At 41.3% G+C, this 16,443-nt stretch overlaps 1 protein-coding gene across 3 annotated transcripts in view; it reads right to left on the bottom strand.

Annotated features, from left to right (window-relative positions):
• SAMD8 (sterile alpha motif domain containing 8) overlaps nt 1–16,443 on the bottom strand; it is a 207,374-nt gene that overhangs the window by 8,625 nt on the left and 182,306 nt on the right. For all 3 annotated transcript variants that reach the window (XM_069240866.1, XM_069240867.1, XM_069240868.1), the window contains exons 3-5: nt 9,026–9,121; nt 2,231–2,348; nt 63–213 (exon numbers count right to left, since the gene is read on the bottom strand). In XM_069240866.1, coding sequence (XP_069096967.1) covers nt 63–213; nt 2,231–2,348; nt 9,026–9,121 — 365 coding nt within the window. The remainder of the gene's footprint in view (nt 1–62; nt 214–2,230; nt 2,349–9,025; nt 9,122–16,443) is intronic.

Genomic DNA, 16,443 nt, shown 5'->3' with positions numbered 1-16,443 from the left:
AACCACGTCAGTTTTGTCATCAAACTGTACCAATGAGGAGCTCCAAATTACTAAAGACTTACATTCAGTGACAAAAAAGTTCAGCATTGTTAGGACGACTGTATGGCCACTGAACATGTAATCTCCACAAGTGTGTACTCCAGTCAGGGTCATCCCAAAGCCACTCCAAATGGCAAAAGCCCGCTGAAGCTTCGCCCACATGTTGTCATACAGCTGAAGAGAGAATAACCACAGATACAGCATTAGTGAATGTCAAGACAGCTTCATTCATGCAAACACAAACAAGTACAAATGGCATGAAAATGGTGATGGGTGTGAAATCTTCATGAATGCCTTCATCAAAGGGTACTATGACGTTCTAGTCCTAGAAATCACTGGCCACATCTCTCCTGCAAATCTCCAGAATGGATGCAACACAAATGGTTCTCAGTATTTCTGTAGCACTTCACATAAAGCCTGCACACAATGCTTAATCCCTGGATCTCTGTATGCAATGGGAAACATCACCATACACAAAGTTTTCAAGCAAGGTGTGGTTTATGAAAATTAAAAAGGAGATGAGATGCTTAGCCCTTGAGAAGCAGGAAACCGGGCAAGCAACCTGTTAACTCAATTGATGCCAAATGATTCCTAAACACTGTAGAAAACTCTCAGCATTCAAAAGCAAAAGTCCTTAATTTACAGCAATTCATCCGAAATCATGGCCAAATGTCAATGGCTTCACACAACTTTGGATCTTTCTAAAAAAATTAAAAAAAAGGTGATAATAGTTTTAGGACATGGCAGAAACAAAAAACATAAAACCATAACGTTACCAACGACATTGAAAAAATACTTGAGAAAGCAGACATAGAAAAAGGACTGTCTAGCACCCTATATAAATAAGAATGATTAATGTTACACGGAGAGACATATTTAAACCAGACAATCAAATGGAATTCCTATTTAGTGATATCCTCGGATAAGCCTCATCGGGATCTGCTCCTCTGCATCGTGTGAGGATCTTGCTCTATGGAGGATTTCCTACATGTTCTCTGTCCTCAGAACTTCAGGAAGATGCACCTGAAAGTTTTATTGACCGCCATCAAAATGCATTTTACGGTAAGGAAATTAATGGGAATCCTATAATAAAGTAAGTAGCAGCTAATACGACATTCTCGAGGGAACCAATAGTGTTTATCCTTCACCTTCGGACTTCTAGAATGCATTTCTAGTGACGCTTGTTATTTGCGAGGTGGGATAACTTGTTAGTCTTTCTATTCAATACATCTGGTCATTTGTCTAGATTTAAATACTCAACCTCCATACACGTGACGATGAACCCAGGGTGAAAATCTGGTTCTGAGGTTGAATTTAGATAGCGAAATACCATCAAGAAAAAAGTGGTCAGATGGTACAACATTCTGCAAGAGACAAGCATGGAAAGGCTTTTTGCCATCACAGGGACATCAAGATGAATGGCAAGTATTTATGAATATGCTATATAAAACCACCAGGCCGGCTATACTTGGGAATAATATATTTTTCTTTTACTCTCCCTAGCATATACTAGACTCCTGTGAAGTTCTCCAGTCCTTATCAAGGCAATGTGATTCTATGCCCCAAATGTGAGCTTCCAGAGCAAATGACTTGCATGTTTGTCCCTGACAGGGTCTAGATGGTTTCTGGCTAGAATGCAGAATACTTTTGATTTCTGGTTTGGTGGATTATGCAACAGAATAGTTATCTCTCACAGGAAGAGGGCTTATTTTATGGTAAAACATAAGATTTGAGAAAAAAACTATGGGGCCCAATTGTAGTCAACAGCCAATTTCGGTTGGAATCAAAGAGTGTAAGCAGGAAGGAACCAGAGTTCTGGGCTCTTTTTAATTGTTGATTGGGAGCAGACAAATACATTGCTAAATCACTGATTATATCACAGAGGCGTGGGCTTTGAGTGGTGAATCTGCAATATGGTTGTCAGGCGGCAATCCTAAGATGTTGGTTTCAATTGGTCATCTCTCATTTTTGGCTCTACGTCTGATGACTTTATGAGGACTACAATAGCCATCGGATCGGATAACTCTTATATGAAGACTTTCTATATTATTCGTACATATGATAGAGGCAGCAGCTAAAAAATGAATCCAGACTTCAATCCGTGCTCGTAGGAAAACAATATATATTTTCTGACATTTTTGAGCCAAGATGATACACAAATATTTGAAATCCATAGGCATTATTTTGATACCTTTCCTGAGCACTGAAGATGCTGTCCGGGCACAGAGAGGGAGGTCACAAACATGGTGACACATCGCAGCATGAACACTGTTCCCATCAGACTGCACAAGCGGCGCAAGAGGATGGACCTGGAGAAAGAGGAAAGAAGAAAATTCACTATGTAAAACATTCAGAAGATGTGTTCTAGGCTTGACCTGGGAAAGCAACACAAACCATGGCACCTTCCCAGCAAATGACCTGCACCTTTTTTTTTTGTTTTGTTTTTTAAGCGTGGAGAGTATGGGGGCAGTGAGGTTGACAGCAAGAACAAAGCCTCTCCCCTAAGGAGTGCTAAAAGAAAAGAAAAACTCAGTTTCTAAAATGTAAGTAGTGGAAGGACACAAGTCAACCAGCAAAACATGGTAGAAGAACTGCTCCAAAGAAAGAATGGGGAGGAAAGCCAAAGAACAAGAACCAGGGAAATGAGAATGGCTAGAAAACCATCAAGAGTAAGGGGCTGACCCAAAACCCGTTATAAGTCTATATTTCAATGTATTAGAAACAACAGGTCCACTGCAACAAACAGCTAAAGTTGCCAATAGGACAGACTTTAAACTTAAAAAGCCACATAAGTATTGGAATACATTGCTCAAGATGCTTTTAACCTTAACTCAACTATGAACAATGCACTGTGTCATTTTATACGTTGTACAAACTTGCGCTGATGATTTTTTAGGGCCAATAATGCTTTGGATTTAAAGTTGACAGGCTTACTCTAAAACAACCGAACATATTTTAGTAAGTGTATGAGCTATTTTTTTTTAAAAGTCTTGTAGTATGCATACGCTGTAATCTTAACTACTCTAGGTAAAAATACGTACTTGTATAATCCATTTCTTCAATTTATTTTAAAGTGAATGACCCTGACTAAGTAGGCAGTTATGGAGCATCCTGTACAAGTATTTGTTCCAAACATACGTCCTGTTCACATTCATACAGATGTGTGCTTGGTTAAAGAGGAACAGAGTACTTACTTTTAAAAAATTAGGAAATACTACAGTAACAAGAAAAAGTAATCGTCATTTATTGCAGATTTAAAATAATTAAAACAATAAGAATTGTATCTGCTAAAAAGAAAAAAGTGTGCATAACTGCATAGCGCTTTTGCCCTGTTTTTACCGGACTAGGACTGCGTAGGGGTTGTCCCGAAGCAGGGCCACAAAACAAGGGTCATAAAAACGATTTCGTACTTCAGTTAGTTTCTGAACTTCACACATTTTAAGATTCTCTTTTTTTTTTTAGGCAAACAAGCCTGGTTTTCAACAAGGACAGCAAAGAGTTTCACTGTAAAAAGAGAAAGGTTATTAAAGCTGGATGGAGCGTGGATCGCAGGAAAAAGGCAGTGGTTTCAAAGGGTATGTGATCACTGGAAGAAGATACCTAGATAATGATGCAACAGATTGAGCTTAGAAAAGGAAAAGGCCACACCAACATTGGACTTGGGTAAGGGGGTGGACAGGTCTACGAGTACAAGATCTCACTGCAGTAGAAATCTCGTTAGTGGAACAACGCTGCTGGGTTCGGGGCTGCAGCACCATAGTTTGTGGGTGACCGAGTCAATCCCACACAGTTTTGTCAGCTGTCAGCCCAACCCTTTTGGCTAGCTAGCAGCACCTCACCCAAACACAGAAGAAAAGATGATTTGTGGCAGCCTGACGCATGACACTCAGTGACTTCTCAGGGAAAATCGTGGTCGACAAATCTCATCCCTTTCTCTCGTTAGCAAAGGTCTCATATACACACGTAGGCCAAAGAAAAGATGCAGGATGGTGTTCAATACATTTATTGAAAAGACTGCAATCTATGATAAAAAAATACGAGCTGCAATTATTAGGGCAATGTGACATAATAGGATTAGGATTGTTGTGAACAGTAAGAAAAAGAAAACAACCCCAGAATATTGGAATAACATACATAGGTGAATTCTACCTAAACCCTAACTCCCAAACGAGAGCATAGCGAGGATATCCCAATCTGTCTATACTTAGTCCATGAGAGGAGTACCCACCCCCATTACCTGGAAGATAGGGGACTGGCCTCTGTCTCCTTGGCTGGTTGTAGAGACAGGGCTGAGATCAGCGGTGAAATACCATGCAGGGTGGATGGATATCCTGGTCGGAATGACCTCCCTGTTGACTCTTGTCCTGTACAGTGTTTTTATAGGTAACATATTTCTGTCCCGTGAAATAGGCCCGACGAGGGCATGCGCCTAAGTGTCAGGCTGTTTACATGACTCTTGGGGTGACAATGATAGCTGGATTATCATGTACTGTTCTTGTCAGCCTTGGACAGAGAAACATGGTGAAACGTCCTGCACAGAAATAACGCAGAATCCCAGCTGATTAGAAAAATAAACATCCCTGCTGAGAAGCAGGCTAACTGTAAAGGAATAAAACTGAATAAATTAAATCAGAGCACATATGTAGGTGAAAGGGCACAGGCCGCAGGTCAAAGCTAAGCTGAAGTGTGTGTGCCCAAGCAAGGTGTAAAATGAACCTACAAGATCCCCTCCTCCCCAAAATTTTGTACGAATATTTCTTCACTCGAAACAGTATTATTAACTTTTCGATTTTGTAACTGAAGCATTATTTCTACATATCACATTAGGAGCCACTTAACTTCGTTTTATGTGGGAGACACTAAAAAGGATGTAAACTCCTGGTCTTAATTTTCTTATTACATATGTCAAGCGTGTATAATTAAAAGAGCGACATTACGCATTGCTTGTAATAAGTTGTAATACGTAAGTTGCGATGTTTGTCACTACTGCCACAGGCTGCAGGCTTCACCTCCGTCTCCCTCCATGACTTTACTTGTGTGACAAGGGAAAGAGCATACTTCACAAACCGTGCGTGCCATTTCACGGTACCCATCTCACGCCCCTTAAACACCTTCCCAGACAGACAAAAGTTATTAATCCTCAATAAAGCCTTATCTAACAGAGACTATAACTAGCTGCAGATTCCTTACCTTAGAATTATCCCAAGGGTCAGACTGGATCCGGAAGATTTATTGTGAGCAGTCCCCTTGCGCATCAGTAGGTAGCACTGATCAGCTCTGTGTGTATTTGGCCTCGTCAGCACCAGAAGTGATGTCCGTGGCACCTATATAGATGCCACCTAGGGGTGCTGTTGTCAGTTTCTTTTCATGACTTTCCATGCCTGAAGCGTGGAGCAAAGAACACGGACTACTGTTGTGAATAACTAGGGCCCTGAAAGGGATACAGCGCTGTCTCCCTTGAAATCTGTTCACAGAGTGGGTAGGATGGTTGGGCTGGTAAGGAATCTGCAGCTAGATAAAGTCTCTTCCAGATAAGGCATTACCAAAGCTAAGTCACTTGCTCATCTGATAGAGACTTCTAGCTGCAGATTCCTTACCTTAGGACAGATATCCAAGCATATACAGGAGCTCTTCTGCTGGGTTTGGACCAGGTAGCCAAAGGGAATTCTATGTGTGCTTCATATGAAAGGGAGGATCAGTTCAGATGGGGAGACTCCCGGATGAAGCACCTCCATCAAGACATTAGTTTTGACTGCCACCAAGGGCAACTGAAGGTAGAGGACCTACGCAGCTATCGCATCATCATCACAAAGGACACCCCTTCCTCTGTAGCCACAGTAGGGGGAGAAAGCATGCCAGCATCAGGGGAAGTATCCAGACACCTCTGCTGGGAATGTTCTAAAAGGTACTGTCGCCCGATCGGCTGAAGTTTGGTTCTGTATAAAAGATGTGGATAAGGTAGTAAAGTAAATGTATTTTGCCATTGTAAGCTAAGCTAATTACTTCCACTTGTTTAGAATATACTGTAGGACTCCCACCTCAACGACGGGGATGATTCAAGCATGTGAGTTCCAAGTGCACAACCTTGTGTCACAGCCTGGAAATATGTAATAAAAAAATGACCAGATGAATAGTGAATTATGATGGCACTATAACTGCAAGCAAATTATTCTGAAAAAAATAGGCAGCCAGTGTTAGCACACAAAACTCCAGAGTTTTAATGGTATTTGAGAATAATAATAAATTTCACTCATAGATCACAGTGAAAGCACAGTATAGTCTATTCTGTCTACTTAACTTGCCTAAACTTATCGACTTACGCATGATTGGGCTTTTGATTGCTTCAATAAAAGAACGCAAGAACATTTTAAAACCCTGTACTATTGACTGAAGTTTATTTTTAAGGGAAGCCGGCTTTATAGGCAACTGCAGCTAATACAAACTGGCAGGGGAGCAATAGTAACTTTAATGGCTTGATCTTCCAGCCTACACATCCCTGAAATCAGTTGTTTTGCCTGTAGAATGCATCGGAAAAGCTGGCAAGGATGGCATCCCTTTCCTCATACTGAGACATGCACTCTTTTAGGTAATGTGCATGAAGCTGTTCCGTTCTGCTGTGTGTGCAGCTAGCTATTTTTTTTTTTACCTTAGTTAGGTCAAGCTACATGTGAATGTTCTCTCGCTACTGCTATGTATTATACGAACGAAAAAAAGATAAACTTATTTTGAGCTGCACATGTGTCGGCCATCTACTTACTTTTATATTAGTGTGTGATCTCCTCAGGTGTGTCTGTAAGACTGGCTTTTTGACCTGAAGTTCTGAACTGAATTTCAATCTTTTGTCCTGAATTTTTAAAGTTACTGTCTAGAATTTGCCTCTATTCTGGGTGCTCATCTTAGTTTTCTGTGATGTACATGCATTCATAAATGTCAAGTACTGTACAGTTGTCTTCTAAATAAAAGGTAAACAGGTTCAATCGGGGCCTGTGTTAGTTTCAGAGAGGTGCACATGCGCCAATGTGTGGAAGTTGTTCAGACGTGCATTTGGTCCATGTGAAATGGGGCGTGTCTAACTAGGCGAGTGATGTGCACGAGTGAATAGTGGAATGTGCCACCGATGTGTATTGTGGAGCAGTAGTGCGTCTGTTGCTTTAGGCGAGCTGTGCCACAATCGCGCATAAGCAGAGTTGACCTTCGTTAGAATGGTGTCCTGGGTGGTAATACATTTGGCGCCCTTGTTGCTGGTAAATACAATGAGGCAGCAATGTGCCATTTTTGTGTTCACGGGTCAGTCGCTGGCTGATTACATCCGAGCAGTGACCGGCTTCAGAACAGAAACATGTCCGCCCCTAACTTAGCTCACCTGATTCTCTCACACCGTAGCTCTGTCGTGCTAGAGCCAAGGTGTTTGATTCTATTTTTTTTTGGGGGGGGGGGTAGAGGGGGTTTGCTGGCGTGTGGCAACAAGGGGTGAAAGGAAGATGAGTGGGCAAGGAAGGGGTGTTTGAAACCGGCACCCTGTGGCACGCTGAAAAAATTAAATGCACTTTACACTGAATCGCTAGAACCAGGGGAGAGGGACACTGCGGTCTCCATGACTTTATTGCAGGCGGCTCCGTAAGCTCCTCTGAACATTGGCGCTCTGTGCTTGGGCCCAGCTCGCCCATGCCAAAAGCCAGGTCTCTGCATAAGAATATAACAAGGGCTGGCCTTCGATGTGTGAGGAACATCTGGACACGTCTATTTTACAGACAGAGAGGAGATACGACTAGATTCTGTTTTTTTAAGTGAACCCATCTATGGTGTGAGTGATTGCTTGGAGCATGTCGAATCTGACGAAATTGGTTGAACAGTTTTGATCCGTTTCACTTTTAATGCGTTATATGGAGAATTCCAGGTTAAAATGTGCTTAAAAAGCCTTTGTAAGCCGAAAATAATTACGAAATCCTAGGACAATGTTCGCCAAACTCCATGTGATGCAATTGTCACATCTAGGTGGGTTTTAGAAATGTGCTGTAATGTTACAAGCAGATAGCCACAGCTTCCGAATCAGCACATCTCAACTTTACACTTCGAAAAGCCATTCTATTGGTTTCGTCAATTCTTTGCAGGCAGTGGTGGGCCTTAGCAGTTTTAACAGCTGCAGCAGCAACGTCAAACCATGCTCTTTTCACTTTTTAACAGCTTCTCGCAATCTCTTATAGATATGTTCACAAGACTTTCGAGCAGTACGTTTGAAAGTATTGGTAAATAACCTACACAGTTGGAAAACGGTGTGAAATGTATTTGTAGCTCCAGGGTATGTAATAAAGAAAGGACAGTGCATTTAACATCCACATCAAGCAACTACAGTATCATTAATTGTGCTGATTTGGGTATGCTTGGAACATTGTAAGTTAAAATGTGAAGGCAAATTGTGAATGTTCATCGTGGCCAAGAATAGGTCGAAATCTGAATGGGATTTAAAGACAACGTTAAAGAAGTGCTAGTGGTTCTCTTCAAAGAACTAATAGTTTGACACACCTTTGCCATCGTATAATTTAGTATGTTAATTGAATGCTAGTCACTACAGTATAAAGATGATACAGTAATGACCAGTATAGTAAGAAAGAATGTGATTGGGATTTCTACTGAGGTGGCTTTGTAATAAATAGTTCTTCAAAGGGCTACACTAACTGATAATGCTCCAATCCAACGACCCACATAGAATTCTTCCAGACCACTGCCCCACAGAATGCTTCAAGCCCACGGCCCCATTAAGTGCCCGACCCTAAAGCCCACACAGGATGGAAACATTCAAACTGAGTGAAACGCTTTTCAGGATTGGGGAGGGTGGCAGGGCCAGGTGTGGTAGAAATGCAGAAAAGTAGTTTAAGAGTGAGGTATTTCGAATTAAGCTCGGGATCAAACAAAAACACCCTGCTAAGCAAAGGTCCAACTGATGCTTCCCAGAGAAGACAGCAGAAATCATACCCATTCTCTGTACCTGTGCTTGTGCAGGAGGAGAACCAGGAGCCAAATGTAGCAGAGAACGACACCACACATCTCCGTCATAGCAAAGGCCCAGGGGATTCGAGGCACGCTGAAGACAAAAAAAATAAATATTTATTTGTATACATTTATTTCTTGTAGTTAGCAGGCATTCTGTACATCAATCAGATGGACTGCACATGAAAGTAAGACAGGGTGTGTTGGGTACACTTGATCTGGAGGAGGAAACCAGAGTTTAGAATGGGAGGTTTCAAACAGACCACAAGAGACTTAAATAATACCTATTGTCCATGTCAGGAGGCTGTGTCTAAGGGTCACTCAGTAAAGGGCTTTCCATTGCAGCTTCAACTACAAAGAATTTAAATATTTTGAGGGTTAGTGCATGGTTTGTTGGCAATAGCAAAAGATGCTGGGAGGTGGAACTTTGTTTTGGGTTTGAGAGTAGATGATGGTGAAATTCAGACATGAGAAGCCTTAAAGGATAGGATTAGGAATTTGAAAAGGGCCAGATGTCAGTTATGTTGTTTTAAAATTGGCAGGCATGAAGGGTTAATTGGGGCACAGTGGACAGCATCTCTATATAAAGGTTGATGACTTTATCAAGAGGGAGAAGAATGTTTTGATTGAAGCTGAGGATGCGACTATCGCAACTGAAACATTTCTTTACGCAAAGGAGCCGAGTGGTGTCCTGTCCCACTGGAATCCCTGTTAGTGGAGGATTCGCCGTCTGGATGGAAAGGGCAACTGTTGCCGCGATTATGGACAAGTGGGTAAGCTTTAACTCAAAGTCAAAATGCGCACAATGGTCCCCAGGAGAGGGGCTAAGATGCTGGCCGAGGAGGAAGGGTAGAAGGAAAGGGGAATGAAATGGCAAGGAATGAAATGGTGGGGTCAGTGTTTTTCCCCTGGTAAGTAACGGTATGGAAGATAAAGAATACCTATGCCTCAATAGCGAGCAAGTGTTAAGGATATATCAATGACGAGAGAATGCTGTGGAGAAACATGGAGCACCGAAAGAAGCAAAGTGGACCAAGGATGTCTGTCAGAATGCAGACCTAGAACACAAGATTAGTGCACATGGAAAGCAGACCACACAGCAGCACAAACGGCACAATGGGAAACCTTGTGATGGCGCGATGCAGACCAAGTCTTAAAGTGTGTGCACAGACAGACAGACGCGGTTTATTCTTCCATGACAGATATCTACATTCATCGGACAAATTGCGCTTAAAATAATTAAACACATTCGCTACTCAATAACACTGGAGTTTGCAGTAACGTTTTATAACAGTGTGAAAAAAATTATATATTTTTTAAACTGGAATTTAATTACTTTTCTGTGATTAGCTACTGTTAAGGCTCATAGGCTCGTCCGTTGTTTCTTCTTTGGTCTCGGATGATCAAGGGTTACACTTGTAAAGAAATTATATACTCCCAAAGGGCTAATTATTAGATACAAGATATTTTTTAAGAAGTTCCATAACCACACCAACTTTTGATACAAAAATGTTCTAAATAGGGTTCCGAAAAGGAATATACACACACATAAATTGTATTGTGTTGTAATAGTATTTATATAGCGCTTACTACCCCTGACGAGGCGTTGAAGCGTTTTTCGGCGAGTAGCACGCTACTCCGGAACCCAACAAGAATTGGTGATGGATTAGTATCGGGAAATAGGAGTACAGTTTTAGTATTATTATGAGTTAATTTGAGCTGCAGATATGAGAGTTTGTTAGTTAGACTGACTGGAGTAATGGAGGGGTGGAGGAGGAAAGAAATCCAGAAGTGTTAATTGGGAGTATATCCCTCATTTACTCATCCCAAAGGCTTGGGATGAGTAAAGGGGGATGGAGGAGGGAAGAGTCTGTGGAAGGGTTAGGGAGATCATAGTAGCAGGGTGAGATAAATGAGGGAGATTTTAATAGGGTTGTTTGGGAGGTCATGGTAGTAGAGTGAGGTTTGGTGAGTTAGATGTGGAAGTGGAGGGAAGAGCTTAGGCAGAGTTAGTTAGGAGATGAAAGTAGTAGAATGGATTTGGGATGAGTCAGAGTGGGAATGGAGGATAGATTGAGAGAGACATGACATATGATGATGGGTAGTTAGGAGTGATAAGATGAGAGCAGGGATTCATAGATATCTAGTATAACAACCCACCCTGGAGCCATGCAATGACCCACGAACACGCCAAGCACAGAACAATTACTCCCATCCTCCCTATGTCACTGAGAGGGGACAGCGGCTGCAGCAGCCGAGCAGTCACACAATTCAAGCTTATCTGCACCAGGAGTTCCGGGCAGTTCTAATATGTCCAATCCATCCTGTGCAGTCATGTAATGCAATACAATTATCATTATGAAGTTGTGGGGTCCACAGCAAGCAAGTGTTAGTCTTACACCTGAAAATCGTCAACCACTACTGAATGCCTGCTCTGTTTCTGAAGAGTGATCCAGATGTTGCAGAAGGTGGGTACTGCTGGTGAAGAAAAAGATTTGGATCCTAACAGCTAATGGTCCAACTCAGAATTGAACCCAAGAGAAGGGGCGGAATTAAAGAGCTTGAATAGGTGGTAGCAGTTCCTTGCCTGTTCGCTCCAGAAACACCCCAAATGATACCCGTGCTGCTGACTCACTGACAGTACCAAAGGCCTATATATGATCCGCACTGCTTATGCCATCATGTAACTCTGTGAAGGAGGTATGATTACAGAAGACAACAGCCAGCATATTTTATGGTTTATAGTGCTCTAAGGGGAGTCAGCTCTGTTCCTGTACCTGTCACACTTATTTATCCTCGTCCTCTGTTTTTATTAGGTCGAGGACTAGGCAGCATGCATGCCCTGTCTCTCAACATGCTGTATCTCCTCTGTGGGCTTTCAGCATGCCCAGAGCTTCTCATTAGTTTGTTTGTGTGCCTTTCTAAATTCCCTAGTTTTCATTGGTAAATCACAGCCATTTGCCCTTCCTTTTGGTGTGTCATTCCCTTCCATGGCTACTGGTCCTGTTACATGTCTTATTTCGCTTGTCATTTGAGTTAGTTACTGTGCACTATTATAGATTGCCTCAGCTGGTGCTTGGAATGCTGTGTTTGTTGCTTTTCCGAGGCAAATGCGTACAGCTGATGTTTTCAACCACACTTTTTTTTCTTCATTTGAGAAACACAGGTTACTTTGCAGCACTCCGCTGACGGCATTATTTATTTACAAACACACCATAGTGTGTGTGACCTGGGGATCGCACTTGAGTTTGTATGGTTGCTGCAGTGTAGGGTGACCATATGTTCTGAACAAAAAAACGGGACAGGCTTTGACCTTGAAATAGGACTAAATGTTGGCACTGCTCAGTGCAGTGTGTATGTATCTATATATATATATATATATATATATATATATATATATATATATATATATATATATATATATATATATAAAAATCCACAACAGATGGAACGATATCCACCAAACGGCTGCACTGATCCCTTGATCGTCTCCAACTCGTGAGGACAAAAGAAGTATTCAAAAATTGAATGCCATCAATTTTATTCCATTTGATTAAGTCACAGTTTCCTGCACAGAATTTCAACGCGTTTCGGCAAACGCCTTCTACAGGACAAACTTGGACGAAAAAAACTGCATCTTATATACATAATTAAAAACCATCATTTGTTTCCATGTTATGCTTGTGCAAACTAATGGTGCAGCCATCTTTTAACATGCAAATACTTTCAAATGTACTTGCATATGCAGGGCAAAACACTGCCTTGACAATAAATAACATATTATTCTTTCTAATCTGGACACCAATAAAGCGTGTAATCATTATAAACACCTTCATTTGTTGTAGTAGATGTCAACAATAAACTAGACCAAAAGCTATTAAATTACAATCAAATTCAATTATATTAAAACACTACCCAATGTCAGAAGCCCCCAGCAAAAAAACACATATCTTCATTAACTCAATGCCATAACATATTTGATGTTTAAAAGTTCTCGTTATTTGTTTTTAACCAATTATATTGATTGTTAATTAAACTATTTTAGAAAAAGTTTTAAATATTCCTAAAAATTGTTCTTAAATATAAATATTACGATATTTTAAATACTTTTAAATACTATCAAATATTATTTTAAATACCCATAAAGATGTTTAGTTGTTAATAAGTATTTACATATCACCTGAAAAATCATTATCTTACAAATCAATATCAAAAATAAACATTCCTCATCAATTAGATCACAAATATATAAAATCACTGTTGCTTTCCAAGATGGTGATTTAAAGAAATGCTAAAGTGTCAAGTGCTGTAGGTATTTTTAAAATCATCTGGCTATATTGTTAAACTTTGCTAAGGATTTTTTTTTAATAATGTGGGGCTTTTTTCACACGATTGTATTATGTTTTGTAAACCATGTGTGAGAGTAATATGTCTTTTAAATCCTAAATTTTACCCTCAACAATCATAGTGTCTGGTATTTCTAACATATAAAAAATAATACTGTTTAGTGAGGCAAAATATACTGATGTTTCGTCTTGCATTCAAAATTATAGTATATGCATAAAATCAAACCAAAACGGCCGCTAACTAAAGTGCAAAGTGCTAACCTTCAAAACCACTTATACATAAATATTGTGAGTATAACATATGGGAAACAATGATGGAAAATTCATCTCCTCACCTACTATCTTAATAATATATGAAGAAGAAAAAATTCAAGAAGTCAAAATAGAAATCAAATATATACACATACAGTTCAGTGATTTGCAAGGCGACATAAATCATACAAATCACCACTTATTGGTGACAAATCTAAATATTGTACACTCTGCAAGATCCAATGAATGCTGACTAATGCATAAATCAATAACATTTTCCACTATTTTCTAATTGATATGCATTTCCCATGCTGCGTCATAAATGAACATGTAATTCAGCATCAAGATTATGTCCCCAAGGCGATTCAGAACCAAGTAATAAGATCATCTTAGATTCCATTTGTCTAAGTTCAGATGTTCTATCACCTGCCCTAGAATTACTTTTAATGAATTTGATGCCGTAAAATGTTAGCTTACTGCAATCACCATTGTGTATATCCCAAAAGTGTTTGGCCAGGGGATATGTTCTGTCATGATTTTTAATGGCCCTAAAATGTTGTAGAAACCTAATTTTCAACTTATGGATCGTACTGCCAACATATTTTTTGCGACATCCACATTCAACAACATAAACCACATATTCAGTATTGCATGTACTTACTGTGCACTATTTTAGATTGCCTCAGCTGGTGCTTGGAATGCTGTGTTTGTTGCTTTTCCGAGGCAAATGCGTACAGCTGATGTTTTCAACAACACTTTTTTTTCTTCATTTGAGAAACACAGGTTACTTTGCTGCACTCCGCTGACGGCATTATTTATTTACAAACACACCATAGTGTGTGTGACCTGGGGATCGCACTTGAGTTTGTATGGTTGCTGCAGTGTAGGGTGACCAGATGGTCTGAACAAAAAACCGGGACAGGCTTTGACATTGAAATAGGACTAAATGTTGGCACTGCTCAGTGCAGTGTGTGTGTATATATATATATATATATATATATATATATATATACACACACACACACACACACACGGAACACATCACACCATGGCCAAGGAAGTCTAATTTTCATGCTACCAAAACACATGCCCCTGTAGCATGAAAATTAAAGACTCCTTTGGCCATGCTCTGTGTTGCAATGGGAGCTTTTTTATTCTGGCCTCGGGTGATGGGCTCTGCAAGGGTTTATTCGTCCCCATTAAATCCTGCTGTGAAGGCTGAATTAAGCCAGGCACCACAGCAGAAGAGTTTTTTAAACAATACTCTGTCAATAGTGTCATGAGAGGGCCAGTGTGAATACAGTGCACAGTGATAAATGTGCGTGCGCACCCGACCCGTTCCCAAAACCGGGACATTTGTGTATATGTGAAACAGTGTCGGGATACCAGGATAGTCATTGGAAAACCAGGACTGTCCGAGCAAATACAGGACATCTGGTCACCCTGTAGCAGTGCCAGCACCAGCACGGACGCCGCCTCTCCTGCCTGTAAATCGTAATCCACCTGGAAAGAAAAGCTGAGATCTGGCTGAGAACCCACTGCAAACATATTTTGAATGCTACTGCTGGAAAGAATGACCAATCTGGTTTGAAGTGAGCGAGGGTCCCGGTGGGCAGCTTTGCCTCTGCGCCTCTCTGCCAGCACTGGGCGCCGAAGCTGTCCCATGCAAGGGTGAATAAATAACACAATCATTTTTTAAATCTAATTTATGAAAATTGTAGGTTTGATTTATAATCCTCTAAAACCCAGGACTGCAGGTACCAGAATACAGTGTAACACGAAGAGCTGCTCTGACAGTGAAGCAGAAAGAGCCAAAGCAGCCTGCACGTGCTGCTTGTTTACAGTGTGTGCTCTCCCGAAGGCAAATTCAGTCCCCGTAGTCTGTGTTGCGGCGTGTGATCTTTAAAGGCGCATCTGTGTGCTACCCTCAGACGGCATAGGTGCTATACGAAGGAAGGATTACTGGGGTTTCTGAATTCAATGCAATTCTGCGATGCTTGTGTTTATTTGCAGTTACCTCAAAATCGGGTTTCGAAGCCTAGTGGGTCTCATTACAGGATATAAAGTGTGCACAACGGCTTGGGTTGCTTCACGCATTGTATGGTTATGGGCACCTCACGCAGTGTGTGCTTTTGGGCAACCCACCCGTGCACGCTTTTAGTGTGTCCTCCTTAAACAGCCGGATCCTGTCATGGAATCCACAGCATTGACAAGTTTTGTTTAACTCACTGTATGTTGCACATGTACCTTTAAAGAGACTATGCCCAGACAGAGCTGTTTACTCCCTCTCCTTGGTTTCATTTTAGTTTGACACCCCGCCGATTCTCCCATAGCCCTGGGAGCAACTTGTGATACAGCCGTGTCACTGGGGGTAACTAGGACAGTTTTAGGTAACTACGATGACAGGAATCAGGTTCGTAGGTATCCGCCGTGCATCAGGTGCATTGACACTGATGTTCGTCCTTCCCAGTTATGATTCTATTTTATTACCAAATCGTTCACGAGAGGGGAGAGGGGACATTACCTCAGTTTGCACTAGGGCCACTGGTTACCTTGCTAGTGACAGGAGTCGGAAGGCAGAAGCAGGTGAAGGCTGACAAAATTGAACCAGGAGACTTGCTGTGCCTCAGCTGTACCACTGGCATGTCCCTTCAACGCTTAGTCGAGGCTCATTTCCTGGAGCACATGTGTGAAGTGCCCTAGGACTTTCCTCAAAAATTTGCCTGCAGCCACCACCCGGGTGCCTGAGTAACCTTGACGCTGCCCGCGTGCCCATTGCTAAGAGCCACCTGCGCTCAGGCGTACATCCCTGTTCTCT

The sequence above is a fragment of the Pleurodeles waltl genome, chromosome 6 (assembly GCF_031143425.1).
Source record: "Pleurodeles waltl isolate 20211129_DDA chromosome 6, aPleWal1.hap1.20221129, whole genome shotgun sequence".
Lineage (NCBI taxonomy): Eukaryota > Metazoa > Chordata > Amphibia > Caudata > Salamandridae > Pleurodeles > Pleurodeles waltl.
This window is presented reverse-complemented; position numbering and strand designations above follow the sequence as displayed.